The sequence below is a fragment of the Oncorhynchus keta genome, chromosome 6 (genome assembly GCF_023373465.1).
Source record: "Oncorhynchus keta strain PuntledgeMale-10-30-2019 chromosome 6, Oket_V2, whole genome shotgun sequence".
Lineage (NCBI taxonomy): Eukaryota > Metazoa > Chordata > Actinopteri > Salmoniformes > Salmonidae > Oncorhynchus > Oncorhynchus keta.
Window position 1 is genome coordinate 9931152 of NC_068426.1, and position 27551 is coordinate 9958702.

The 27551-nt window shown below is 53.6% G+C and overlaps 1 protein-coding gene across 1 annotated transcript in view; it reads right to left on the reverse strand.

Annotated features, from left to right (window-relative positions):
* The window catches only part of supt6h (SPT6 homolog, histone chaperone and transcription elongation factor), a 55626-nt gene that overhangs the window by 25853 nt on the left and 2222 nt on the right, over positions 1-27551 (reverse strand). Inside the window, exons 6-23 of the mRNA XM_052520552.1 lie at positions 27400-27481; positions 25027-25285; positions 24821-24922; positions 24267-24380; positions 22812-22901; positions 22497-22639; positions 20595-20746; positions 20208-20318; positions 19275-19404; positions 16194-16344; positions 11825-11979; positions 8120-8315; positions 7600-7742; positions 7308-7425; positions 2475-2551; positions 2077-2212; positions 214-351; positions 1-76 (exon numbers count right to left, since the gene is read on the reverse strand). The exon at positions 1-76 is cut by the window's left edge and continues 92 nt beyond it. Coding sequence (XP_052376512.1) covers positions 1-76; positions 214-351; positions 2077-2212; positions 2475-2551; positions 7308-7425; positions 7600-7742; positions 8120-8315; positions 11825-11979; positions 16194-16344; positions 19275-19404; positions 20208-20318; positions 20595-20746; positions 22497-22639; positions 22812-22901; positions 24267-24380; positions 24821-24922; positions 25027-25285; positions 27400-27481 — 2373 coding nt within the window. The remainder of the gene's footprint in view (positions 77-213; positions 352-2076; positions 2213-2474; positions 2552-7307; positions 7426-7599; positions 7743-8119; positions 8316-11824; positions 11980-16193; positions 16345-19274; positions 19405-20207; positions 20319-20594; positions 20747-22496; positions 22640-22811; positions 22902-24266; positions 24381-24820; positions 24923-25026; positions 25286-27399; positions 27482-27551) is intronic.

Genomic DNA, 27551 nt, shown 5'->3' on the forward strand with positions numbered 1-27551 from the left:
CCACCCCCACCTCGTTGACCCGGTTTATAAACTCACAGTACAGAGCACTCAGCAGGTCCTCCTTAACTACATGCTCCTGGAGGGAGAGGGAAAGTGTTCAAGCAACATCAAATAATGTCCCCAGTACCTGCAAAGGCCACTCAAAAGGACAATTCCAACCCAAAATGGCAGTGATCAGACGAAGCCTCCCCACCCGTTCACACACACTCTGACCTGTAGAGGGTGTAGTTTGAGGCAGAGGATGTCTTCGTCGGAGCTGCAGACCTGAGCGTACTCCACTAGAGGATCCTGAATCTTCCTGGCTACTGACACAGCCTGGCGCAGCAGGGGAGGGTAGTCACGGAACTCAGTCTGGGGGGGGGGGGTAGAGAGCAGAGAAACATGGTTAGATTAGTGTGACAAATATTAATTCTCACAAAATCTGCTGCCTCAGTGTGTATGATGGCAATTTACATATACTCCAGAATGTTATGAAGAGTGATCAGATGAATTGCAATTAATTGCAAAGTCCCTCTTTGCCATGCAAATGAACTGAATCCCCCAAAAACATTTCCACTGCATTTCAGCCCTGCCACAAAAGGACCACCTGACATCAGTGATTCTCAGTGATTCTCTCGTTAACACAGGTTTGAGTGTTGACGAGGACCAGGCTGGAGATCACTCTGTCATGCTGATTGAGTTCGAATAACAGGCTGGAAGCTTCAAAAGGAGGGTAAGTGCTTGGAATCATTGTTCTTCCTCTGTCAACCATGATTACCTGCAAGGAAACACGTGCTGCCATCATTGTTTTGCACAAAAAGGGCTTCACAGGCAAGGATATTGCTGCCAGTAAGATTGCATCTAAATCAACCATTTATAGGATCACCAAGAAGTTCAAGGAGATCTGTTCCATTGTAGTGAATAAGGCTTCAGGGCCCCCAAGAAAGTCCAGCAAGTGCCAGGACCGTCTCCTAAAGTTGATTCAGCTGCGGGATCGGGGCACCACCAGTACAGAGCTTGCTCAGGAATGGCAGCAGGCAGGTGTGAGTGCATCTGCACACACGGTGAGGTGAAGACTTTTGGAGGATGGCCTGGTGTCAAGAAGGGCAGCAAAGAAGCCACTTCTCTCCAGGAAAAACATCAGGGACAGACTGATATTCTGCAAAAGGTACAGGGATTGGACTGCTGAGGACTGGGATAAAGCCTGATGAATCCCCTTTCCCATTGTTTGGGGCATCCGGAAAAAAATCTTGCCTGGAGAAGACAAGCTGAGCGCTACCATCAGTCCTGTGTCATGCCAACAGTAAAGCATCCTGAGACCATTCGTGTGTGGGGTTGCTTCTCAGCCAAGGGAGTGGGCTCACTCACAATTTTGCCTAAGAACACAGCCATGAATAAAGAATGGCTCCAACACATCCTCCGAGAGCAACTTCTTCCAACCATCCAGGAACAGTTTGGTGACGAACAATGACTTTTCCAGTATGATGGAGCACCTTGCCATAAGGCAAAAGGGATAACTAAGTGGCTCGGGGAACAAAACATCAATATTTTGGGTCCATGGCCAGGAAACTCCCCAGACCTTAATCCCATTGAGAACTTGAGGTCAATCCTCAAGAGGCAGGTGGACAAACAAAACCCCACAAATTCTGACAAACTCCAAGCATTGATTATGCAAGAATGGGCTGCCATCAGTCAGGATGTGGCCCAGAAGTTAAATGACAGCATGCCAGGGTGGATTGCAGAGGTCTTGAAAAAGGAGGGTCAACACTGCAAATATTGACTCTTGGCATCAACTTCATGTAATTGTCAATAAAAGCCTTTGACACTTATGAAATGCTTGTAATTATACTTCTGTATTCCATCGTAACATCTGACAAAAATTTCTAAAGACACTGAATCAGCAAACTTTGTGAAAATTAATATTTGTGTCATTCTCAAAGCTCTAGGCAACGACTGTAGAAGCAGCTATGTATTCAACTTGATATCTTGGAGTTCATGTGGACTGTGTGTACAGTATGTGTTTAAGGAGTGTGTGAGTGTACCTGAGTTCATGTGGACTGTGTGTACAGTATGTGTTTAAGGAGTGTGTGTGTGTACCTGAGATTTGGTACTGTTCATATAGAGCATGGCCAGTTCGTTGTCTACCAGCTCCACTCCCACAGCAGGCAGAGAAGACTCCTGCTCCAACTCACTCACTGTCCTCTTAATGTCCTCCATTATCATGTGGGCGTCCCTACACACACACACACACACACACACACACACACACACACACACACACACACACAATTACTTCCTAGGCAACAAACAGAACACGCACAGGGAACTGAGGAAGTTTTTTCTGAAAATGTCCAATAGAAAAGAACAGGCCAGGTGTCCCGGTGACAGGTGTCCCGGTGACAGGTGTCCCGGTGACAGGTGTCCCGGTGACAGGTGTCCCGGTGCTTTGCTTCCAGGAGGGTATGAAAGACCGGTAGAGGAGTAGCGGAGCTCACCTATTCTCCCCGGCAACAGCCACCACGTGAGGCTTCTTACTGGTCAGGAACTTCTTCAGGTTCTCAATGTCCTGGAGCTGAGGAGACCAAACCCACCATCAGATCACTAGAATACAGGTAGCGGTTAAGAGCGTTGGGCCAGTCACCGAAAGGTTGCTGGTTTTGAATTCCCGAGTCGACTAGGTGATAAATCTGTCGATGTGCCCTTGAGCAAGGCACTTAAACCCATTAGCTCCCGTTAGTCGCTCTGGATAAGAGCGTCTGCTAAATGACCCCAATATAAATGCGGTACAGCCTCAAAATCAAACACACTGAGATCAGCAACAAGGTTTTCCCCATAGCAGCCTATAGGCCAGCTGACATCAAAGTGCTCTATCGAAACCAACTGCAGCCAAATGATTTAGGAGGCAACAGAGATAAGCTACTTAATGGAAGGTGAAACACTGGAAAAAACACTTCCTACAACAACATCAATGACGAGGTGATGATTATAACTGCTAATGCTGAATGATACGCCGGGATGACGAGGGAGGAGAGACGGGGGGGAGGAGAGACGGGGGGAGGAGAGACGGGGGGAGGAGAGACGAGGGGAGGGAGAGACGGGGGGAGGGAGAGACGGGGAGAGACGGGGGGGGGAGAGACGGGGGGAGGAGAGACGGGGGGAGGAGAGACGGGGGGGAGGGAGAGACGGGGGGGGGAGAGACGGGGGGGGAGGAGAGACAGGGGGAGGAGAGACGGGGGGGGGAGGAGAGACGGGGGGAGGAGAGACGGGGGGACGGGGGGGGAGAGACGGGGGGGGGAGGAGAGACGGGGGGAGGAGAGACGGGGGGAGGAGAGACGGGGGGGGGGAGGAGAGACGGGGGGGGGGGAGAGACGGGGGGAGGGAGAGACGGGGGGAGGAGAGACGGGGGGAGGAGAGACGGGGGGAGGAGAGACGGGGGGGAGGAGAGACGGGGGGAGGGGAGAGACGGGGGGGAGGAGAGACGGGGGGGGAGGAGAGACGGGGGAGGAGAGACGGGGGGGAGGAGACGGGGGGAGGAGAGACGGGGGGAGGGAGAGACGGGGGGGAGGAGAGACGGGGGGGGGAGAGACGGGGGAGGAGAGACGGGGGGAGGAGAGACGGGGGGAGGAGAGACGGGGGGAGGAGAGACGGGGGGGAGGAGAGACGGGGGGGAGGAGAGACGGGGGGGGGAGGAGAGACGGGGGGAGGAGAGACGGGGGGAGGAGAGACGGGGGGGAGGAGAGACGGGGGGAGGAGAGACGGGGGGAGGAGAGACGGGGGGAGGAGAGACGGGGGGGAGGAGAGACGGGGGGGGAGGAGAGACGGGGGGGAGGAGAGACGGGGGGGAGGAGAGACGGGGGGAGGAGAGACGGGGGGAGGAGAGACGGGGGGGGAGGAGAGACGGGGGGAGGAGAGACGGGGGGAGGAGAGACGGGGGGAGGAGAGACGGGGGGGGAGGAGAGGGGGGAGGAGAGACGGGGGGAGGAGAGACGGGGGGAGGAGAGACTGGGGGAGGAGAGACGGGGGGAGGAGAGACGGGGGGGAGGAGAGACGGGGGGAGGAGAGACGGGGGGAGGAGAGACGGGGGGAGGAGAGACGGGGGGGAGGAGAGACGGGGGGAGGAGAGACGGGGGAGGAGAGGGGGAGGAGAGACGGGGGGAGGAGAGACGGGGGGAGGAGAGACGGGGGAGGAGAGACGGGGGGGAGGGAGACGGGGGAGAGACGGGGGGAGGAGAGACGGGGGGAGGAGAGAGACGGGGGGGAGGAGAGACGGGGGGAGGAGAGACGGGGGAGAGAGACGGGGGGAGGAGAGACGGGGGAGGAGAGACGGGGGGAGGAGAGACGGGGGGGAGGAGAGACGGGGGAGGAGAGACGGGGGGAGGAGAGACGGGGGAGGAGAGACGGGGGGGGGAGGAGAGACGGGGGGGAGGGAGAGACGGGGGAGGAGAGACGGGGGGGAGGAGAGGGGGGGGGAGGAGGAGAGACGGGGGGGAGGAGAGACGGGGGGGGGAGAGAGACGGGGGGAGACGGGGGAGAGACTGGGGGAGGAGAGACGGGGGGAGGAGAGACGGGGGGGAGGAGAGACGGGGGGAGGAGAGACGGGGGGAGGAGAGACGGGGGGAGGAGAGACGGGGGGGGAAGAGAGACGGGGGGAAGAGAGACGGGGGGGGGGAGGAGAGACGGGGGGGAGGAGAGACGGGGGGAGGAGAGACGGGGGGAGAGAGACGGGGGGAGGAGAGACGGGAGGGAGGAGAGACGGGGGGAAGAGAGACGGGGGGAGGAGAGACGGGGGGAGGAGAGACGGGGGAGGAGAGACGGGGGGAGGAGAGACGGAGGGAGGAGAGACTGGGGGGAGGAGAGACGGGGGGAGGAGAGACGGGGGGAGGAGAGACGGGGGGGGAGGAGAGGGGGGAGGGAGGGGGGAGAGAGACGGGAGGGAGGAGAGACTGGGGGGAGGAGAGACGGGGGGGAGGAGAGACGGGGGGAGGAGAGACGGGGGGAGGAGAGAGACGGGGGGGAGGAGAGACGGAGGGAGGAGAGACTGGGGGAAGAGAGACGGGGGAGGAGAGACGGGGGGGAGGAGAGACGGGGGGGAGGAGAGACGGGGGGAGGAGAGACGGGGGGAGGAGAGACGGGGGGAGGAGAGACGGGGGAGGAGAGACGGGGGGAGGAGAGACGGGGGGAAGAGAGACGGGGGGAGGAGAGACGGGGAGGAGAGACGGGGGGAGAGAGACGAGGGGGAGGAGAGACGGGGGAGGAGAGAGACGGGGGAGGAGAGACGGGGGGAGGAGAGACGGGGAGGGAGGAGAGACAGGGGGGGAGGAGAGACGGGGGGAGGGAGAGACGGGGGGGAGGAGAGACGGGGGGAGGAGAGACGGGGGGAGGAGAGACGGGGGGGAGGAGAGACGGGGGGAGGAGAGACGGGGGGAGGAGAGACGGGGGGAGGAGAGACGGGGGGAGGAGAGACTGGGGGAGGAGAGACGGGGGGAGAGAGACGGGGGGAGAGAGAGGGGGGGAGGAGAGACGGGGGGGAGGAGAGACGGGGGGAGGAGAGACGGGGGGAGGAGAGACGGGGGGGAGGAGAGACGGGGGGAGGAGAGACGGGGGGAGGGGGAGAGACGGGGGGAGGAGAGACGGGGGAGGGGAGAGACGGGGGAGGAGAGACGGGGGAGGAGAGACGGGGGGGAGGAGAGACGGGGGGAGGAGAGACGGGGGGGGAGGAGAGACGGAGGGAGGAGAGACGGGGGGAGGAGAGACGGGGGAAGGAGAGACGGGGGGAGGAGAGACGGGGGGAGGAGAGACGGGGGGAGGAGAGACGGGGGAGGAGAGACGAGGAGAGACGGGGGAGGAGAGACGGGGGGAGGAGAGACGGGGGGAGGAGAGACGGGGGAGGAGAGACGAGGAGAGACGGGGGGAGGAGAGACGGGGGGAGAGAGGGGAGGAGAGACGGGGGGAGGAGAGACGGGGGGAGGAGACGGGGGGAGGAGAGACTGGGGGAAGAGAGACGGGGGGGAGGAGAGACGGGGGAGGAGAGACGGGGGGAGGAGAGACGGGGGGAGATCGGGGGAGAGAGACGGGGGGGAGAGACGGGGGAGGAGAGACGGGGGAGGAGAGACGGGGGGAGAGAGACGGGGGGAGGAGAGACTGGGGGAAGAGAGACGGGGGGGAGGAGAGACGGGGGGGAGAGAGAGGGGGGGAGGAGAGACTGGGGGAGGAGAGACGGGGGGAGGAGAGACGGGGGGAGGAGAGACGGGGGAGGAGAGACGGGGGGGGAGGAGAGACGGGGGGAGGAGAGACGGGGGGAGGAGAGACGGGGGGAGGAGAGACTGGGGGAAGAGAGACGGGGGGAGGGAGAGACGGGGGAGGAGAGACGGGGAGAGACGGGGGAGGAGAGACGGGGAAGGAGAGACGGGGGGAGGAGAGACGGGGGGAGGAGAGACGAGGGGGGGGAGGAGAGACGGGGGGGGAGAGACTGGGGGAGGAGAGACGGGGGGAGGAGAGACGGGGAGGAGAGACGAGAGAGACGGGGGAGGAGAGACGGGGGGAGGAGAGACGGGGGGAGAGAGGGGGAGGAGAGACGGGGGAGGAGAGACGGGGGGGAGGAGAGACGGGGGGGGAGGAGAGACGGGGGAGGAGAGACGGGGGGGGGAAGAGAGACTGGGGGGGAGGAGAGACGGGGGAGAGAGAGAGACGGGGGGGGGGAGAGACGGGGGGAGGAGAGACGGGGGGGGGGAGGAGAGACGGGGGGGGAGGAGGAGACGAGGAGAGACGGGGGGAGGAGAGACGGGGGGAGGAGAGACGGGGGGGGGGAGGAGACGGGGGGGGGAGGAGAGACTGGGGGGGAAGAGAGACGGGGGAGGAGAGACGGGGGGAAGAGAGACGGGGGGAGGAGAGACGGGGGGGAGGAGAGACGGGGGAGGAGAGACGGGGGGAGAGAGACGGGGGAAGAGAGACGGGGGGAAGAGAGACGGGGGAGGAGAGACGGGGGGGAGGAGAGACGGGGGGAGGAGAGACGGGGGGGAGGAGAGACGGGGGAAGAGAGACGGGGGGAGGAGAGACGGGGGGGAGGAGAGACGGGGGGAGAGACGGGAGGGAGGAGAGACGGGGGGGAAGGAGAGACGGGGGGAGGAGAGACGGGGGAGGAGAGACGGGGGGGGAGGAGAGACGGGGGGAGGAGAGACGGGGGGAGGAGAGACGGGGGGGAGAGACGGGACGGGGGAGGAGAGACGGGGAAGGAGAGACGGGGGGAGGAGAGACGGGGGAGGAGAGACGGGGGGAGGAGAGACGGGGGGAGGAGAGACAGAAGATTCTTGTCGTCCGCCTGTCTGTACCTTTTTGTCTCTCTCGTCCTCCTTCCATGCGTTCCTCCTCTTCAGGAAGTAGGGCAGACGGAGGAAGTCCACGACCTCTCCCTCTCCGTTGATCAGTGAACAGAACACTGGCGTGTCTCTATGGTAACAGAATTACAACGTTTAGTTATCACTCATTGAAACATATCACAAATCATTTATGGTGGCTGTTTATTGAGTGGTACAAAATACAAGGATGGAAGACACCTTTATGAATCTTTGACACACACACACACACACACACACACACACACACACACACACACACACACACCTGCTGTCTGCGAAGGCCACTCCCAGGACTCTGATGCCTTTTCCTTGACTCTCATCCATCAGATCATCATCCTCCTCCTCCGCCTGCTGGTCTGGTCTGTAAGGAGCCACCTTCAGCCAGTTATACAGCCTCCTGCAACACGACTGGACCAGACGATATCACAGGGTAAACAAACCTACACCAGTTATACAGCCTCCTGCAACATGACTGGACCAGACGATATCACAGGGTAAACAAACCTACACCAGTTATACAGCCTCCTGCAACATGACTGGACCAGACGATATCACAGGGTAAACAAACCTACACCAGTTATACAGCCTCCTGCAACACGACTGGGGTCAAAGGTGAAGAGGAATTATACACCACGTGACCTAATTTATGCTTGAAACACTTATTCACAAGACGTGCTGGAACAAGTGGAATTCACAAATCTCCAATGATCGGGTCATGTCAACTCATCATCCTATGGGATACAGAGAGTCCTGGAAGTAGCTAGGTTTGTTGTAACATGGTCTACCTTGATGATGTTTTCCTTGGCCTCCGCGATGAGTTTGTTCTTGAGTTCCTTGGCCATCTGAGGGTAGAGGAACTGTGTGAGGGAGCGTTCGATGGCCAGGGTCCTCTGTCTGTTCCACTCCTGCACCTGGTGACTGAACTCATCTCTGTAGTAAAACTGCTTGATCTCATCAAAGTATGTCTGGTCACCTGCAACCCTGGGGAGAGGGGGGTGGCAGAGAGAGAGATGGAGAGGAGAGAGAGGGGGGTGGCAGAGAGAGAGATGGAGAGAGGAGAGAGGGGGACCAGAGAGAGATGGAGAGAGATGGAGAAAGGAGGGTGGCAGAGAGAGAGATGGAGAGGAGAGAGAGGGGGGGGCAGAGAGAGGGGGGGTGGCAGAGAGAGAGGGAGAGAGAGAGGGGGTGGCAGAGAGAGATGGGGGAGAGAGAGGGGAAAGGGGGTGGCAGAGAGAGAGATGGAGAGGAGAGAGAGGGGGTGGCAGAGAGAGAGATGGAGAGAGGAGAGAGAGGGGGGCAGAGAGAGGAGATGGACAGGAGAGAGAGGGGGTTGGCAGAGAGAGAGATGGAGAGGAGAGAGGGGGGAGAGAGAGAGAGATGGAGGAGAGAGAGGGGTTGGAGAGAGAGAGATGGAGGAGGAGAGACGGGGGGCAGAGAGAGAGATGGGGAGAGGAGAGAGAGGGGCAGAGAGGAGATGGAGAGGGGAGAGAGAGAGGGGGGGAGGAGAGAGATGGAGAGGAGAGAGAGGGGGGGTGGCAGAGAGAGGATGGAGGAGAGAGAGGGGGGTGGCAGAGAGAGAGATGGAGAGGAGAGAGGGGGGGTGGCAGAGAGAGAGATGGGAGGAGGAGAGAGAGGGGGTGGCAGAGAGAGAGATGGAGGGGAGAGGGGAGCAGACGAGATGGAGAGAGAGAGAGGGGGGGGAGAGAGAGATGGAGGAGGAGAGACGGGGTGGCAGAGAGAGATGGGAGAGAGAGGGGGGTGGGCAGAGAGAGAGATGGAGAGGAGAGAGAGGGGGGGAGGAGAGATGGAGAGAGAGAGGGGGGCAGAGAGAGAGATGGAGGGGGAGAGGGGGTGGCAGAGAGAGAGATGGAGAGGAGAGAGAGGGGGTGGAGAGAGAGTGATGGAGAGGAGAGAGAGGGGGTGGCAGAGAGAGAGATGGAGAGGAGAGAGGGGGTGGCAGAGAGAGAGGGGAGAGGAGAGAGAGGGGGTGGCAGAGAGAGAGATGGAGAGGGTGGCAGAGAGAGATGGAGAGGGGGGTGGCAGAGAGAGAGATGGAGGAGGAGAGAGATGGGGTGGCAGAGAGAGAGATGGAGGAGGAGGAGAGGGGGTGGCAGAGAGAGAGATGGAGAGAGGTTCTTGGGGTGGCAGAGAGAGAGATGGAGAGGAGAGAGAGGGGGTGGCAGAGAGAGAGATGGAGAGGGAGAGAGAGGGGGTGGCAGAGAGAGAGAGATGGAGAGGAGAGGAGAGAGGGGGTGAGGCAGAGAGAGATGAGAGAGGAGAGAGAGGGGGGGTGGCAGAGGAGAGAGAGGAGAGAGAGAGAGGTGGAGAGAGAGAGGTGAGAGAGAGGGAAGGGGGTGGCAGAGAGAGAGATGGAGAAAGAGAGAGGGGAAAGGGGGGGGCAGAGAGAGAGATGGAGAGAGAGAGGGGAAGGGGGTGGCAGAGAGAGAGGGAGAGGAGAGAGCGATGGAGAGAGGTGAGAGAGAGATGGAGAGGTGAGAGAGAGATGGAGAGAGGGAGAGAGAGATGGAGAGAGGTGAGAGAGAGATGGAGAGAGGTGAGAGAGAGATGGAGAGAGGTGAGAGAGAGATGGAGAGAGTGAGAGAGAGATGGAGAGAGGTGAGAGAGAGATGGAGAGAGGAGAGAGAGGGAAGGGGGTGGCAGAGAGAGAGATGGGAGGAGGGGAACGGGGGGGAGAGAGAGATAAAGAGGGGGGTGGCAGAGAGAGAGATGGAGAGGAGAGAGAGATGGAGAGAGGTGAGAGAGAGGGAAGGGGGAGGCAGAGAGAGATGGAGAAAGGAGAGAGGGGAAAGGGGGTGGCAGAGAGAGAGATGAGAGAGGGGGAACGGGGGGGCAGGAGAGAGATGGAGAGAGGAGAGAGAGGGGAAAGGGGGGTGGCAGAGAGAGATGGAGAGAGGAGAGAGAGGGGAAAGGGGGTGGCAGAGAGAGAGATGGAGAGAGAGAGAGAGGGGAAAGGGGGTGGCAGAGAGAGAGATGGAGAGAGGAGAGAGAGGGGAAAGGGGGTGGCAGAGAGAGAGAGATGGAGAGAGGAGAGAGAGGGGAAAGGGGGTGGCAGAGAGAGATATGAAAGAGAGGAGAGAGGGGAAAGGGGGGTGGCAGAGAGAGATATGAAGAGAGGAGAGAGGGGGGGGGTGGCAGAGAGAGAGATGGAGAAAGGAGAGAGGGGAAAGGGGGGTGGCAGAGAGAGAGATGGAGAGAGGAGAGAGAGGGAAAGGGGGGTGGCAGAGAGAGAGATGGAGAGAGGAGAGAGAGGGGAAAGGGGGTGGCAGAGAGAGAGAGATGGAGAGAGGGGGAAGGGGGTCGAGAGAGAGAGATGGAGAGGAGAGAGAGGGGGCAGAGAGAGAGATGGAGAGGAGAGAGAGGGGTGGCAGAGAGAGAGATGGAGAGGAAAGAGAGGGGGTGGCAGAGAGAGATGAGAGAGAGGGGGTGGCAGAGAGAGATGGAGAGAGGAGAGAGGGGGTGGCAGAGAGATCAGAGATGGAGAGAGGAGAGATGGAGAGAGAGGTGAGAGAGGGGAAAGGGGGGTGGCAGAGAGAGATGGAGAAAGGAGAGAGGGGAAAGGGGGTTGCAGAGAACGAGATGGAGAGAGGGAAGGGGGTGGCAGTGAGGGATGGAGAGGAGAGGGTGGCAGAGAGAGATGGAGAGGAGAGAGGGGAAAGGGGGTGGCAGAGAGAGAGATGGAGGGGGAAGGGGGTTGGAAGAGAGCGAGATGGAGAGGTGAGAGAGAGATCCCAGGTGGCAGTGAGGGATGGAGAGAGGAGAGAAAGGGGGAAGGGGGGTGGCAGAGAGGGATGGAGAGAGGAGAGAAACAGGGGAAGGGGGTGGCAGTGAGGGATGGAGAGAGGAGAGAAAGGGGGAAGGGGGTGGCAGAGGGATGGAGAGAGGAGAGAAAGGGGGAAGGGGGTGGCAGAGAGGGATGGAGAGGAGAGAGAGGGAAGGGGGTGGCAGTGAGGGATGGAGGGAAGAGGAGAGAAAGGGGGAGGGGGGTGGCAGAGGGATGGAGAGAGGAGAGAAAGGGGAAGGGGGGTGGCAGAGAGGGATGAGAGAGGTGAGAGAGAGGGAAGGGGGTTGGCAGAGAGGGATGGAGAAAGGAGAGAGAGAGGGGGTAAGTTTGACCATTCAGAGAGACAAACTTTAACTCGTGAGTTTGGCCCATAGAGATAGATAGAGGACTCATCTTTGTATCTGTGTCATTAGAGCGGCTGTGACAGCATGGGCAGCGCCATTGAGGCTATTCTGAAGTAGTCCATTTTCTTCTTCACGATTGGCTGATCCTTCCTGATGACCCGGTTGTACATGACTCCAACAGGGTCACCAGGAGGCATCAGCCAATGAAATTGGGAGTCCTGCCCAGTTGACGACATTAAAAAAGGTGGAAGCCCTCAATGGTAGTGCCCATGCTAATACAACCTTTCATTCTATGTTTATCTTACCCTTCGACCCTTATGGAGGTCGATGTCTCCGCGCCTTACCCTTTGACCCCTAGGAGGTCGATGCAGATGTCGATGGTGAGAAGCCCCTCCTCCTCAGCCTGGCACATCTTTAAGAACTGGTCTCCGTTCAGTTCCTTCACTGGCTTGTTCTTCAGGTACTTGAAGGAGTAGCCAAAGTGGGCCTCGTCCATGTCCTATAACAAACCAGAGTCAGGTCAACATGGCACGAGGACAGCGAAGAGGATCACGTCTTAAACCAGACATTTCTACACCATTTGTTGTAGGAGTCAAGTTAATAGGACACAGTATTCTACACACTTACACGAACGCCAAACGGTATAAGATCAACATGCTGTTGTTTTGTTGTGTTTGTTATGTTGGCTGTGGTCTAAAGACAGATCTCACGGAGTCCCAGGTTAGTTCCTTCTCAGTTAAACAATAGTAAAGGAATGGTGATACAGAGCAAAGTTCCCACAGCCTGTCTCTACTGTGGAGACCTACCGTCAATAACATTACACAGCCTGTCTCTACTGTGGAGACCTACCATCAATAACATTACACAGTCTGTCTACCTACCATCAATAACATTACACAGCCTGTCTCTACTGTGAGACCTACCATCAATAACATTACACAGCCTGTCTCTACTGTGGAGACCTCCGCGATGAGTTTGTCAATAACATTACACAGCCTGTCTCTACTGTGGAGACCTACCGTCAATAACATTACACAGCCTGTCTCTACTGTGGAGACCTACCATCAATAACACTACACAGCCTGTCTCTACTGTGGAGACCTACCATCAATAACATTACACAGCCTGTCTCTACTCTGGGAGACCTACCATCAATAACATTACACAGCCTGTCTCTACTGTGGAGACCTACCATCAATAACATTACACAGCCTGTCTCTACTGTGGAGACCTACCATCAATAACACTACACAGCCTGTCTCTACTGTGGAGACCTACCATCAATAACATTACACAGCCTGTCTCTACTGTGGAGACCTACCGTCAATAACATTACACAGCCTGTCTCTACTGTGGAGACCTACCATCAATAACATTACACAGTCTGTCTACCTACCATCAATAACATTACACAGCCTGTCTCTACTGTGGAGACCTACCATCAATAACATTACACAGCCTGTCTCTACTGTGGAGACCTACCGTCAATAACATTACACAGCCTGTCTCTACTGTGGAGACCTACCATCAATAACATTACACAGTCTGTCTACCTACCATCAATAACATTACACAGCCTGTCTCTACTGTGGAGACCTACCATCAATAACATTACACAGCCTGTCTCTACTGTGGAGACCTACCATCAATAACATTACACAGCCTGTCTCTACTGTGGAGACCTGGAGCCTGTCTCCATCAATAACATTACACAGCCTGTCTCTACTGTGGAGACCTACCATCAATAACATTACACAGCCTGTCTCTACTCTGGAGACCTACCATCAATAACATTACACAGCCTGTCTCTACTGTGGAGACCTACCATCAATAACATTACACAGCCTGTATCTACTCTGGAGACCTACCATCAATAACATTACACAGCCTGTCTCTACTGTGGAGACCTACCATCAATAACATTACACAGCCTGTCTCTACTCTGGAGACCTACCGCCAATAACATTACACAGCCTGTCATTCTACTGTCTCTGAGACCTACCATCAATAACATTACACAGCCTGTCTCTACTCTGGAGACCTACCATCAATAACATTACACAGCCTGTCTCTACTGTGGAGACCTACCATCAATAACATTACACAGCCTTCTCTACTCTGGAGACCTACCATCAATAACATTACACAGCCTGTCTCTACTGTGGAGACCTACCATCAATAACATTACACAGCCTGTATCTACTCTGGAGACCTACCGCCAATAACATTACACAGCCTGTCTCTACTGTGGAGACCTACCGCCAATAACATTACACAGCCTGTCTCTACTCTGGAGACCTACCGCCAATAACATTACACAGCCTGTCTCTACTCTGGAGACCTACCATCAATAACATTACACAGCCTGTCTCTACTGTGGAGACCTACCATCAATAACATTACACAGCCTGTCTACCTACCATCAATAACATTACACAGCCTGTCTCTACTGTGGAGACCTACCATCAATAACATTACACAGCCTGTCTCTACTCTGGAGACCTACCATCAATAACATTACACAGCCTGTCTCTACTGTGGAGACCTACCATCAATAACATTACACAGCCTGTCTCTACTGTGGAGACCTACCATCAATAACATTACACAGCCTGTCTACCTACCATCAATAACATTACACAGCCTGTCTACCTACCATCAACAACATTACACAGCCTGTCTCTACTGTGGAGACCATCAATAACATTACACAGCCTGTCTACCTACCATCAATAACATTACACAGCCTGTCTCTACTGTGGAGACCTACCATCAATAACATTACACAGCCTGTCTCTACTGTGGAGACCTACCATCAATAACATTACACAGCCTGTCTCTACTGTGGAGACCTACCATCAATAACATTACACAGCCTGTCTACTGTGGAGACATACCATCAATAACATTACACAGCCTGTCTCTACTGTGGAGACCTACCATCAATAACAATACACAGCCTGTCTACTGTGGAGACCTACCATCAATAACATTACACAGCCTGTCTCTACTGTGGAGACCTACCATCAATAACATTACACAGCCTGTCTCTACTGTGGAGACCTACCATCAATAACATTACACAGCCTGTCTACCTACCACCAATAACATTACACAGCCTGTCTCTACTGTGGAGACCTACCATCAATAACATTACACAGCTTGTCTCTACTGTGGAAACCTACCGTCAATAACATTACACAGCCTGTCTCTACTCTGGAGACCTACCATCAATAACATTACACAGCCTGTCTCTACTCTGGAGACCTACCATCAATAACATTACACAGCCTGTCTCTACTGTGGAGACCTACCATCAATAACATTACACAGCCTGTCTCTACTGTGGAGACCTACCGTCAATAACATTACACAGCCTGTCTACTGTGGAGACCTACCATCAATAACATTACACAGCCTGTCTCTACTCTGGAGACCTACCATCAATAACATTACACAGCCTGTCTCTACTCTGAGACCTACCATCAATAACACTACACAGCCTGTCTCTACTGTGGAGACCCACCATCAATAACATTACACAGCCCGTCTACCTACCATCAATAACATTACACAGCCTGTCTCTACTCTGGAGACCTACCATCAATAACACTACACAGCCTGTCTCTACTGTGGAGACCTACCATCAATAACATTACACAGCCTGTCTCTACTCTGGAGACCTACCATCAATAACACTACACAGCCTGTCTCTACTGTGCAGACCTACCATCAATAACACTACACAGCCTGTCTCTACTGTGGAGACCTACCATCAATAACATTACACAGCCTGTCTCTACTCTGGAGACCTACCATCAATAACATTACACAGCCTATCTACCTACCATCAATAACATTACACAGCCTGTCTCTACTGTGCAGATCTACCATCAATAACACTACACAGCCTGTCTCTACTGTGGAGACCCACCATCAATAACATTACACAGCCCGTCTACCTACCATCAATAACATTACACAGCCCGTCTACCTACCATCAATAACATTACACAGCCCGTCTACCTACCATCAATAACATTACACAGCCTGTCTACCTACCATCAATAACATTACACAGCCCGTCTACCTACCATCAATAACATTACACAGCCTGTCTCTACTGTGCAGACCTACCATCAATAACACTACACAGCCTGTCTCTACTGTGGAGACCTACCATCAATAACATTACACAGCCTGTCTCTACTCTGGAGACCTACCATCAATAACATTACACAGCCTGTCTCTGTCTACCTACCATCAATAACATTACACAGCCTATCTACCTACCATCAATAACATTACACAGCCCGTCTACCTACCATCAATAACATTACACAGCCCGTCTACCTACCATCAATAACATTACACAGCCCGTCTACCTCCCATCAATAACATTACACAGCCCGTCTACCGACCGTCAATAACATTACACAGCCTGTCTCTACTCTGGAGACCTACCATCAATAACATTACACAGCCTGTCTACCTACCATCAATAACATTACACAGCCTGTCTACCTACCATCAATAACATTACACAGCCCGTCTACCTACCATCAATAACATTACACAGCCTGTCTCTACTCTGGAGACCTACCATCAATAACATTACACAGCCTGTCTACCAACCATCAATAACATTACACAGCCTGTCTACCTACCAGCAATAACATGAACACGGTTAATGCAGTGTCTTGGTTCCCGTACCTTCTTTCCCTTCTTGGTGGGCTTGATGTTGATCTTGGCTCTCTCCTGGAACGTCTGTCTGAGGACGTGTCTGACCAGAGGCTCCCTGGCAATCTGCATCGCAACCATATAACGGGTCCCCTCCAACACCACCTCAGGGCTGTTAAACTGGCTACACACACACACAGAGGGAGAGCTAGGGTGGTCCGTGTGTATGTGTGGTTATCTGCAGACTTATTCTTTGGCCAACTCTACAGAGTTAAGCGTTTTACCCTGCTCTGTGTGTGTGTCGTTACGTTAAGCGTTTTACCCTGCTCTGTGTGTGTGTGTCGTTACGCGTTTTACCCTGCTCTGTGTGTGTGTGTCGTTACGCGTTTTACCCTGCTCTGTGTGTGTGTCGTTACGCGTTTTACCCTGCTCTGTGTGTGTGTCGTTACGCGTTTTACCCTGCTCTGTGTGTGTGTCGTTACGCGTTTTACCCTGCTCTGTGTGTGTGTCGTTACGCGTTTTACCCTGCTCTGTGTGTGTGTCGTTACGCGTTTTACCCTGCTCTGTGTGTGTGTCGTTACGTTAAGCGTTTTACCCTGCTCTGTGTGTGTGTGTGTGTGTCGTTACGTTATACGTTTTACCCTGCTCTGTGTCGTTACGTTGCCGTTTTACCCTGCTCTGTGTGTGTGTCGTTATGTTAAGCGTTTTACCCTGCTGTGTGTGTGTCGTTATGTTAGCGTTTTACCCTGCTGTGTGTGTGTGTCGTTATGTTAAGCGTTTTACCCTGCTGTGTGTGTGTGTCGTTATGTTAAGTGTTTTACCCTGCTCTGTGTGTGTGTGTGTCGTTACGTTATACGTTTTACCCTGCTCTGTGTGTGTGTGTGTCGTTACGTTAAGCGTTTTACCCTGCTCTGCTGTGTGTGTGTCGTTATGTTGCGTTTTTACCCTGCTCTGTGTGTGTGTGTCGTTATGTTAAGCGTTTTTTACCCTGCTCTGTGTGTGTGTGTGTCGTTACGTTAAGCGTTTTACCCTGCTCTGTGTGTGTGTGAGTCGTTACGTTGCGGTTTACCCTGCTCTGTGTGTGTCTCGTTACGTTAAGCGGTTTACCCTGCTCTGTGTGTGTCGATTACGTTAAGCGTTTTACCCTGCTCTGTGTGTGTGTCGTTACGTTAACAGTTTTACCCTGCTCTGTGTGTGTGTCGTTATGTAAAGCGTTTTACCCTGCTCTGTGTGTGTGTCGTTATGTTAAGCGTTTTACCCTGCTCTGTGTGTGTGTGTGTACCGTTGTTAAGCGTTTTACCCTGCTGTGTGTGTGTGTCTACGCGTTTTACCCTGCTCTGTGTGTGTGTGTAACACCTTTACCCTCTCTGTGTGTGTGTGAAAACGTTAGCGTTTTACCCTGCTCTGTGTGTGTGTCGTTCACGCATTTACCCTGCTCTGTGTCACACGTTAAGCGTTTTACCCTGCTCTGTGTGTGTGTCGTTATGTTAAGCGTTTTACCCTGCTGTGTGTGTGTGTCTTATGTTATGCGTTTTACCCTCTGTGTGTGTGTGTTATGTTAAGCGTTTTACCCTGCTGTGTGTGTGTCGTTATGTTGCGTTTTACCCTGCTCTGTCTGTGTGTGTGTGTCGTTACGTTAGAGCGTTTTACCCTGCTCTGTGTGTGTGTGTGTCGTTAAAAGCGCGTTTTTACCCTGCTCTGTGTGTGTGTGTCGTTATGTTAAGCGTTTTACCCTGCTCTGTGTGTGTGTGTCGTTATGTTGCGTTTTACCCTGCTCTGTGTGTGTGTGTCGTTACGAACACGTTTTACCCTGCTCTGTGTGTGTCTCGTTACGTTCTTTTACCCTGCTGTGTGTGTGTGTGGTTACGCGTTTTACCCTGCTCTGTGTGTGTGTCAGTTACGCGTTTTTACCCTGCTCTGTGTGGGTGTCTCGTTACGTTAAGCGTTTTACCCTGCTCTGTGTGTGTGTGTGGTTTACGAGGTTTTACCCTGCTCTGTGTCGTTACGTTAAGGTTTTACCCTGCTCTGTGTGTGTGTCGTTATGTTAAGGCGTTTTACCCTGCTGTGTGTGTGTGTCGTTATGTTAGGTTTTACCCTGCTGTGTGTGTGTGTCGTTATGAGGGCGTTTTAGTCGTTATGTTAAGCGTTTTACCCTGCTCTGTGTGTGTGTGTGTCGTTACGTTAGAGCGTTTTACCCTGCTCTGTGTGTGTGTGTGTGTCGTTACGTTAAGGTTTTACCCTGCTCTGTGTGTGTGTGTCGTTATGTTAAGCGTTTTACCCTGCTCTGTGTGTGTGTGTCGTTATGTTAGCGTTTTACCCTGCTCTGTGTGTGTGTGTCGTTATGAGGAGGCGTTTTACCCTGCTCTGTGTGTGTGTGTGTCGTTACGAGGAGGCGTTTTACCCTGCTCTGTGTGTGTGTGTCGTTACGTTAGCGGTTTACCCTGCTCTGTGTGTGTGTCGTTACGAAAGCGTTTTACCCTGCTCTGTGTGTGTGTCGTTACGTTAGAGCGTTTTACCCTGCTCTGTGTGTGTGTGTCGTTATGAGAAAGCGTTTTACCCTGCTCTGTGTGTGTGTGTCGTTATGTTAAGCGTTTTACCCTGCTCTGTGTGTGTGTGTGTGTCGTTACAGGCGTTTTACCCTGCTGTGTGTGTGTGTGTCATACGTTAAGCGTTTTACCCTGCTCTGTGTGTGTGTCGTTAAGTGTTTTACCCTGCTCTGTGTGTGTGTGTCGTTACGCGTTTTTACCCTGCTCTGTGTGTGTGTCGTTACGCGTTTTACCCTGCTCTGTGTGTGTGTGTCGTTACGTTAGCGTTTTACCCTGCTCTGTGTGTGTGTGTGTTACGCATTTTACCCTGCTCTGTGTGTGTGTGTGTGTGTCGTTACGCGTTTTACCCTGCTCTGTGTGTGTGTATGTGTCGTTACGTTAAGACCGTGCTTTACCCTGCTCTGTGTGTGTGTGTGTGTGTGTGTCGTTACGTTCTTAATACCACTTTACCCTGCTCTGTGTGTGTGTGTGTGTGTCGTTACGTTATGCGTTTTACCCTGCTCTGTGTGTGTGTGTGTGTGTGTGTCGTTACGTTAAGCGTTTTACTCTGCTCTGTGTGTGTGGTTACCTGCAGACGTAGTCTTTAGCCAACTCCACAGGCTCGGCAGGGAACTGCTCTGTCTCGTGACGCTGGTAGCTGTCTCTCAGATTCTCTCCAAACTGCTCTGGAGTCAGACCAAACTTCTTAGCCAGGCCATCTGTGTGTGTGTGTGTGAGCGAGAGAAAAATAAACAGAGAAGCTGTTAGTTCCTGATGCGATGCGTCGTGACATTAACAGAGAAGCTGTTAGTTCCTGATGCGTCGTGACATTAACAGAGAAGCTGTTAGTTCCTGATGCGATACGCCGTGACATTAACAGAGAAGCTGTTCGTTCCTGATGCGTCGTGACATTAACAGAGAAGCTGTTAGTTCCTGATGCGTCGTGACATTAACAGAGAAGCTGTTCGTTCCTGATGCGTCTTGACATTAACAGAGAAGCTGTTCGTTCCTGATGCGATGCGTCGTGACATTAACAGAGAAGCTGTTAGTTCCTGATGCGATGCGTTGTGACATTAACAGAGAAGCTGTTCGTTCCTGATGCGTCTTGACATTAACAGAGAAGCTGTTAGTTCCTGAGATGCGTTGTGAGCATTAACAGAGAAGCTGTTAGTTCCTGATGCTAAAGTGACATTAACAGAGAAGCTGTTAGTTGCTGACATGACATTAACAGAGAAGTTCCTGATGCGTCGTGACATTAACAGAGAAGCTGATGTTCCTGATGCTCTTGACATTAACTGATGCGTCTTGACATTAACATGTCCCAGTGCATTCATAATGTAACACGTCAGCCTCTGCAGAATTGGAAAAGGATGAGACAGATTGCCAAAAGTAATGTCTTGAGGCAGAGCAGGGAATATTTTCTTCACATGTCAAGCCCCTTTCAGCAGTCACAAGCACAATGAAGTCAAGCTTAGGTCCCAGTCCGTACAGATAAACAGACGAGAGGTCAGAGGTGACTCACCGAGCCCAGCGCTCTGACAGATGCTGTACATGTCTCTACGAGATGCCAGCTTCAGGTCCGGCCCCTTCTCTTCCTCCACCTCCTCCTCTTCCTCCACCTCCTCCTCCTCACCTGAAAGGAATGGGAAAAGACATGATGTGTAGAGGGTGGAAATCACACACACAAAAAAAAGAGTCAAAACAGGGTTGTTGAAAAGGTGGTTATTTTTACTTTATACAACAACGACACCGTGCTTTGATATTTTAGCCTCAGGATTTCAAAGAAATAAGGAAACACCGAAATCCTCTTGGCAGCCATTTTGATCTCCTTATCAAATCATTTCTGGGTTAACAATATAGTTATTCACTATTATAGTAATCAGTTATAATTGTCCACATGGCCTCCAACCTTCCTCGTTGACCTCAATCTTCTTCTTCTTCTTCTTCTTCTTGCTGGCAGCTTTGGCTGCGTTCTGCATCTTGGGGATGTCTCGGCCATAGTACAGAAGGAAGTGACTATACACGTCACTCAGCTCATCTATGGACTGGACATCTTTCAGTCTGCAGGGGGTAGAGGAGGAGGGGAGAGGAGGAGGGGGGAGAGGAGGAGAGGGGAGAGGAGGAGAAGGAAGGGGGTAGAGGAGGAGAGGGTAGAGGAGGAGAGGGGAGAGGAGGAAAAGGCAGGGGGTAGAGGAGGAGGGGGAGAGGAGGAGAAGGCAGGGGGTAGAGGAGGAGAGGGGGAGGAGGAGAGAGGAGAGGAAGAGGGGGTAGAGGAGGAGAGGGGGTAGAGGAGGGGGGTAGAGGAGGAGAGGGGAGAGGAGGAGAAGGCAGGGGGTAGAGGAGGAGGGGGAGAGGAGGAGGGGGAGAGGAGGAGGGGGAGAGGAGGAGAGGGGAGAGGAGAGGAGGAGGGAGAAGGGGGTAGAGGAGGAGGCAGGGGGTAGAGGAGGAGGGAGAAGGGGGTAGAGGAGGAGGCAGGGGGTAGAGGAGGAGGGAGAAGGGGTAGAGGAGGAGGCAGGGGGCAGAGGAGGGGGTAGAGGAGGAGGCAGGGGTAGAGGAGGAGGCAGGGGTAGAGGAGGAGGCAGGGCGTAGAGGAGGAGAAAGGGCGTAGAGGAGGAGAAAGGGCGTAGAGGAGGAGAAAGGGCGTAGAGGAGGAGAAAGGGCGTAGAGGAGGAGAAAGGGGGTAGAGGAGGAGAAAGGGGGTAGAGGAGGAGAAAGGGGGTAGAGGAGGAGAAAGGGGGTAGAGGAGGAGGCAGGGCGTAGAGGAGGATAAGGGCGAGGGCAGCGGAGGAGAGGATTGGAGAGGGGAACAGTAAGAGTAGCTGGACTTTACTAAATGGGTCCTGGCTTCTGTGAAGACATGGGGCTATGAGGCTTCTGAACTTTGATGTACTACCATGTTATGGGAAGTCTTGACCTTCTAGACACAGACTGAGCCCTGAGAAGAAAACACATCTCTATGCTTCATCTGTATCCGGGAAACTGGCCCTTAGTGCATTACAACACTCGAACACACGTTGTGGGAAAGCCATCATCATCATCAAAAAATGATTCCTGAACTTCCTTTATTTGTCCTTTTAGACCTGTTGCTATAAAGTTGACACAATGTACAGGACTGAGCTTGTCAATCACGGGTCCCATTGACCGTCTTAATACCACTGTTCTCCTACGGCCCTGTGTTGGGACGTACCCACCTCTCCATGGATACTTATTCTGGTCTAAAGTAGTGCACTATGTAGGGTGTAGGGTTCCATAGGGCTCTGGTCTAAAGTAGTGCACTATGTAGGGTGGAGGGTTCCATAGGGCTCTGGTCTAAAGTAGTGCACTATGTAGGGTGGAGGGTTCCATAGGGCTCTGGTCTAAAGTAGTGCACTATGTAGGGTGTAGGGTTCCATAGGGCTCTGGTCTAAAGTAGTGCACTATGTAGGGTTCCATAGGGCTCTGGTCTAAAGTAGTGCACTATGTAGGGTTCCATAGGGCTCTGGTCTAAAGTAGTGCACTATGTAGGGTGTAGGGTTCCATAGGGCTCTGGTCTAAAGTAGTGCACTATGTAGGGTGTAGGGTTCCATAGGGCTCTGGTCTAAAGTAGTGCACTATGTAGGGTTCCATAGGGCTCTGGTCTAAAGTAGTGCACTATGTAGGGTTCCATAGGGCTCTGGTCTAAAGTAGTGCACTATGTAGGGTGTAGGGTTCCATAGGGCTCTGGTCTAAAGTAGTGCACTACGTAGGGTGTAGGGTTCCATAGGGCTCTGGTCTAAAGTAGTGCACTATGTAGGGTGCCATTTTGGAAGCAGTCCCCTGTGTGGAACCGTACCTCTCCATATCAGCAGTGTCCAGGGGCCTGATGCCGTCAGCCAGGGGCTTGTCGGGGTCGGCGGAGATCTGCTCATACTGGTACCCCTGCATCCTCCGGAACAGACGTGTCAGGTTCTGCTTCCTGCTCTTCAGCTGGCACCACTGAGGTCAGGGGTCGAGGGACAGGAAGTGGGTCAATACGAGGAGAATCAACAATGGAACGAGGCTTTGAGATTGCTTTTAGGTTGTATCAACTGTAAAGGTTACTGGGTGGTAAACGCAGAGGTGTGTGAGCCTCGTGGTCTTATGTCACATGTCAAAGGTCATTCTTTACCTTCTCGTCCCACTGCCAGACCTTCCACAGGTCGTTGATGTTGAGCTCCGGTTCTACGTACTCCTTCCTGTAGAACGCGATGAATGGAACCTGGAGGAGAAGGAGAGAGAGACACACACACACACTGTTAGAGCCTTAGCCACCACACACACTGTTAGAGCCTTAGCCACCACACACACTGTTAGAGCCTCAGCCACCACACACACACACTGTTAGAGCCTTAGCCACACACACACACTGTTAGAGCCTTAGCCACCACACACACTGTTAGAGCCTCAGCCACACACACACACACTGTTAGAGCCTCAGCCACACACACACACACTGTTAGAGCCTTAGCCACCACACACACACACTGTTAGAGCCTCAGCCACCACACACACTGTTAGAGCCTCAGCCACCACACACACTGTTAGAGCCTCAGCCACCACACACACACACTGTTAGAGCCTCAGCCACCACACACACACACTGTTAGAGCCTCAGCCACCACACACACACACTGTTAGAGCCTCAGCCACCACACACACACACTGTTAGAGCCTCAGCCACCACACACACACACTGTTAGAGCCTCAGCCACCACACACACACACTGTTAGAGCCTCAGCCACCACACACACTGTTAGAGCCTCAGCCACCACACACACTGTTAGAGCCTCAGCCACCACACACACTGTTAGAGCCTCAGCCACCACACACACTGTTAGAGCCTCAGCCACCACACACACTGTTAGAGCCTCAGCCACCACACACACTGTTAGAGCCTCAGCCACCACACACACTGTTAGAGCCTCAGCCACCACACACACTGTTAGAGCCTCAGCCACCACACACACTGTTAGAGCCTCAGCCACCACACACACTGTTAGAGCCTCAGCCACCACACACACTGTCAGAGCCTCAGCCAGCCACACACACACTGTTAGAGCCTCAGCCACCACACACACTGTTAGAGCCTCAGCCACCACACACACTGTTAGAGCCTCAGCCACCACACACACTGTTAGAGCCTTAGCCACCACACACACTGTTAGAGCCTTAGCCACCACACACACTGTTAGAGCCTCAGCCACCACACACACTGTTAGAGCCTCAGCCACCACACACACTGTTAGAGCCTCAGCCACCACACACACTGTTAGAGCCTCAGCCACCACACACACTGTTAGAGCCTCAGCCACCACACACACTGTTAGAGCCTTAGCCACCACACACACTGTTAGAGCCTTAGCCACCACACACACACACATTTAGAGCCTTAGCCACTACACACACACACATTTAGAGCCTTAGCCACTACACACACACACATTTAGAGCCTTAGCCACTACACACACACACATTTAGAGCCTTAGCCACTACACACACACACATTTAGAGCCTTAGCCACTACACACACACACATTTAGAGCCTTAACCACTACACACAGCGTTAGTATCAGGGCAGTGTACCTCAAAATGCTGATTCCTCATGAAGTTGAGGGCCTCCTTAATCTTGGCGATGGTGCTGGGGCCCTTCCTGCTGAAGTTAGTGGTGGCTCCTCTGTCCAGGTAATCTGTACTCTCCTGAACACACAGACAACAGTTGTTTTAAAAACAAAGTAAAAATAGTATGATAGTGGACTGAGAAGGTCTGGTCTGTGCTGAGCTGTTCATGTGTTTCAGCTGTATGATAATAGTAAGGGTAATTCATGTGTTTTACAATTTCATGAAAACCCCCTAAATTCATGTTCCTTCTTTGTCCTGGTTTCATATGGAATCACTCTCCACAGCAGGTCAGAGGCTCAAACCTGTATAGAAATGACGGGGGTGGGTGGGCTGAAGTAGTGTGTGTACGTAGTCAATTTGTGTATGGGCAGTCAGTGTGTAGTGTGTGTGTGTGGTCAGTGTGTAGGGTGTGTGTGTAGTCAGCGTGTGTAATCAGTGTGTGTGCGTGTGTAGTCAGCGTGTGTAATCAGTGTGTGTGCGTGTGTAGTCAGCGTGTGTGTGTGGTCAGAGGTTCCTACCTGCATGGAGATGGTGGGGGTTGAGAAAGCATTTCTGTAGATCCACTCTGCCTCTTCCTCCAACTCATCATCCTCAGCAGGCTTCACTGGGATGGAGCGCAGCTACGGGGCAGAGCACGGACGGAGTGTGAGACGCATAAGGCTTCATTAACATATCACAACTAGATTCAAGGACACAGGAGGGTGAAACAGACACACAACCCTACCTGGAACCTCTCTGGCATGTCTGTGGAGCGGATCTCATTGTCCTGGTCAGTCATGTGACTACTCTCCAGCTCGCTGGGCTCGTAGAGCTCGAAGATGCTCTTCCTCCCCACCCTCCTCTTCGTTGGCTTCTTGGGCCGGTCCCAGCCCTCTTCATCCTGGTCCTCCTCCTCTTCTTCACCCTGTTCATAAACACCGTCGGCGTCGAACTCCGCAAAGTCAAAGTCGCCCCCGAAGATCTCCTGGGCTTCCTGGAGGGCTCTGTAGACGGGGACAGAGGAACAGAGGGGACACACGTGAAAACATTCTGCTCTCAATGGTTGTTCAGCATTACCTGGAAGGAAACCACTAGGATGGATGGGGTCGTATACAGGTCTGTTCACACTAAGCCTGAGGTGGCGAGTGAACACTATCCCTAACCCCGAGGAGGTGAACACTATCCCTAACCCTGAGGAGGAGATGAACACTATCCCTAACCCTGAGGAGGTGAACACTATCCCTAACCCTGAGGAGATGAACACTATCCCTAACCCTGAGGAGGAGATGAACACTATCCCTAACCCTGAGGAGGAGATGAACACTATCCCTAACCCTGAGGAGGTGAACACTATCCCTAACCCTGAGGAGGAGATGAACACTATCCCTAACCCTGAGGAGGTGAACACTATCCCTAACCCTGAGGAGGTGAACACTATCCCTAACCCTGAGGAGGAGGTGAACACTATCCCTAACCCTGAGGAGGAGGTGAACACTATCCCTAACCCTGAGGAGGAGGTGAACACTATCCCTAACCCTGAGGAGGAGGTGAACACTATCCCTAACCCTGAGGAGGAGGTGAACACTATCCCTAACCCTGAGGAGGAGGTGAACACTATCCCTAACCCTGAGGAGGAGGTGAACACTATCCCTAACCCTGAGGAGGAGGTGAACACTATCCCTAACCCTGAGGAGGAGGTGAACACTATCCCTAACCCTGAGGAGGAGGTGAACACTATCCCTAACCCTGAGGAGGTGAACACTATCCCTAACCCTGAGGAGGTGAACACTATCCCTAACCCTGAGGAGGTGAACACTATCCCTAACCCTGAGGAGGTGAACACTATCCCTAACCCTGAGGAGGTGAACACTATCCCTAACCCTGAGGAGGTGAACACTATCCCTAACCCCGAGGAGGTGAACACTATCCCTAACCCCGAGGAGGTGAACACTATCCCTAACCCCGAGGAGGCGAGTGAACACTATCCCTAACCCCGAGGAGGAGATGAACACTATCCCTAACCCCGAGGAGGCGAGTGAACACTATCCCTAACCCCGAGGAGGAGATGAACACTATCCCTAACCCCGAGGAGGAGATGAACACTATCCCTAACCCTGAGGAGGTGAACACTATCCCTAACCCTGAGGAGGAGATGAACACTATCCCTAACCCTGAGGAGGTGAACACTATCCCTAACCCTGAGGAGGTGAACACTATCCCTAACCCTGAGGAGGTGAACACTATCTCTAACCCCGAGGAGGCGAGTGAACACTATCCCTAACCCCCGAGGAGATTAACACTATCCCTAACCCCGAGGAGGCGAGTGAACACTATCTCTAACCCCGAGGAGGCGAGTGAACACTATCTCTAACCCCCGAGGAGATTGAGGCTATCCCTAACCCCGAGGAGTGAACACTATCTCTAACCCCGAGGAGGCGAGTGAACACTATCTCTAACCCCGAGGAGGCGAGTGAACACTATCTCTAACCCCGAGGAGGCGAGTGAACACTATCTCTAACCCCGAGGAGGCGAGTGAACACTATCTCTAACCCCGAGGAGGCGAGTGAACACTATCTCTAACCCCGAGGAGGCGAGTGAACACTATCTCTAACCCCGAGGAGGCGAGTGAACACTATCCCTAACCCCGAGGAGGAGATGAACACTATCCCTAACCCCGAGGAGGAGATGAACACTATCTCTAACCCCGAGGAGGCGAGTGAACACTATCCCTAACCCCGAGGAGGCGATGAACACTATCCCTAACCCTGAGGAGGAGGTGAACACTACCCTGAGGAGGTGAACCTATCCCTATCCCCTAACCCTGAGGAGGTGAACACTATCCCTAACCCTGAGGAGGTGAACACTATCACTAACCCTGAGGAGGTGAACACTATCCCTAACCCTGAGGAGGAGATGAACACTATCCCTAACCCTGAGGTGAACACTATCCCTAACCCTGAGGAGGTGAACACTATCCCTAACCCTGAGGAGGTGAACACTATCCCTAACCCTGAGGAGGAGATGAACACTATCCCAAACCCTGAGGAGGTGAACACTATCCCTAACCCTGAGGAGGTGAACACTATCCCAAACCCTGAGGTGTTGAGTGAACACTCACGCATCTGTGTATCCTGAGAACTTCTTGCTTCTCCTCTTGGTGATAGGCTGGCCATCGTCGTCCACGATGAAGTCATCAATATCTGAGGAAATACGTGATTATCAGAGCCAGGAAGTTTTCAGACAATTATTTTTGTCCTGCAATATGTTCAT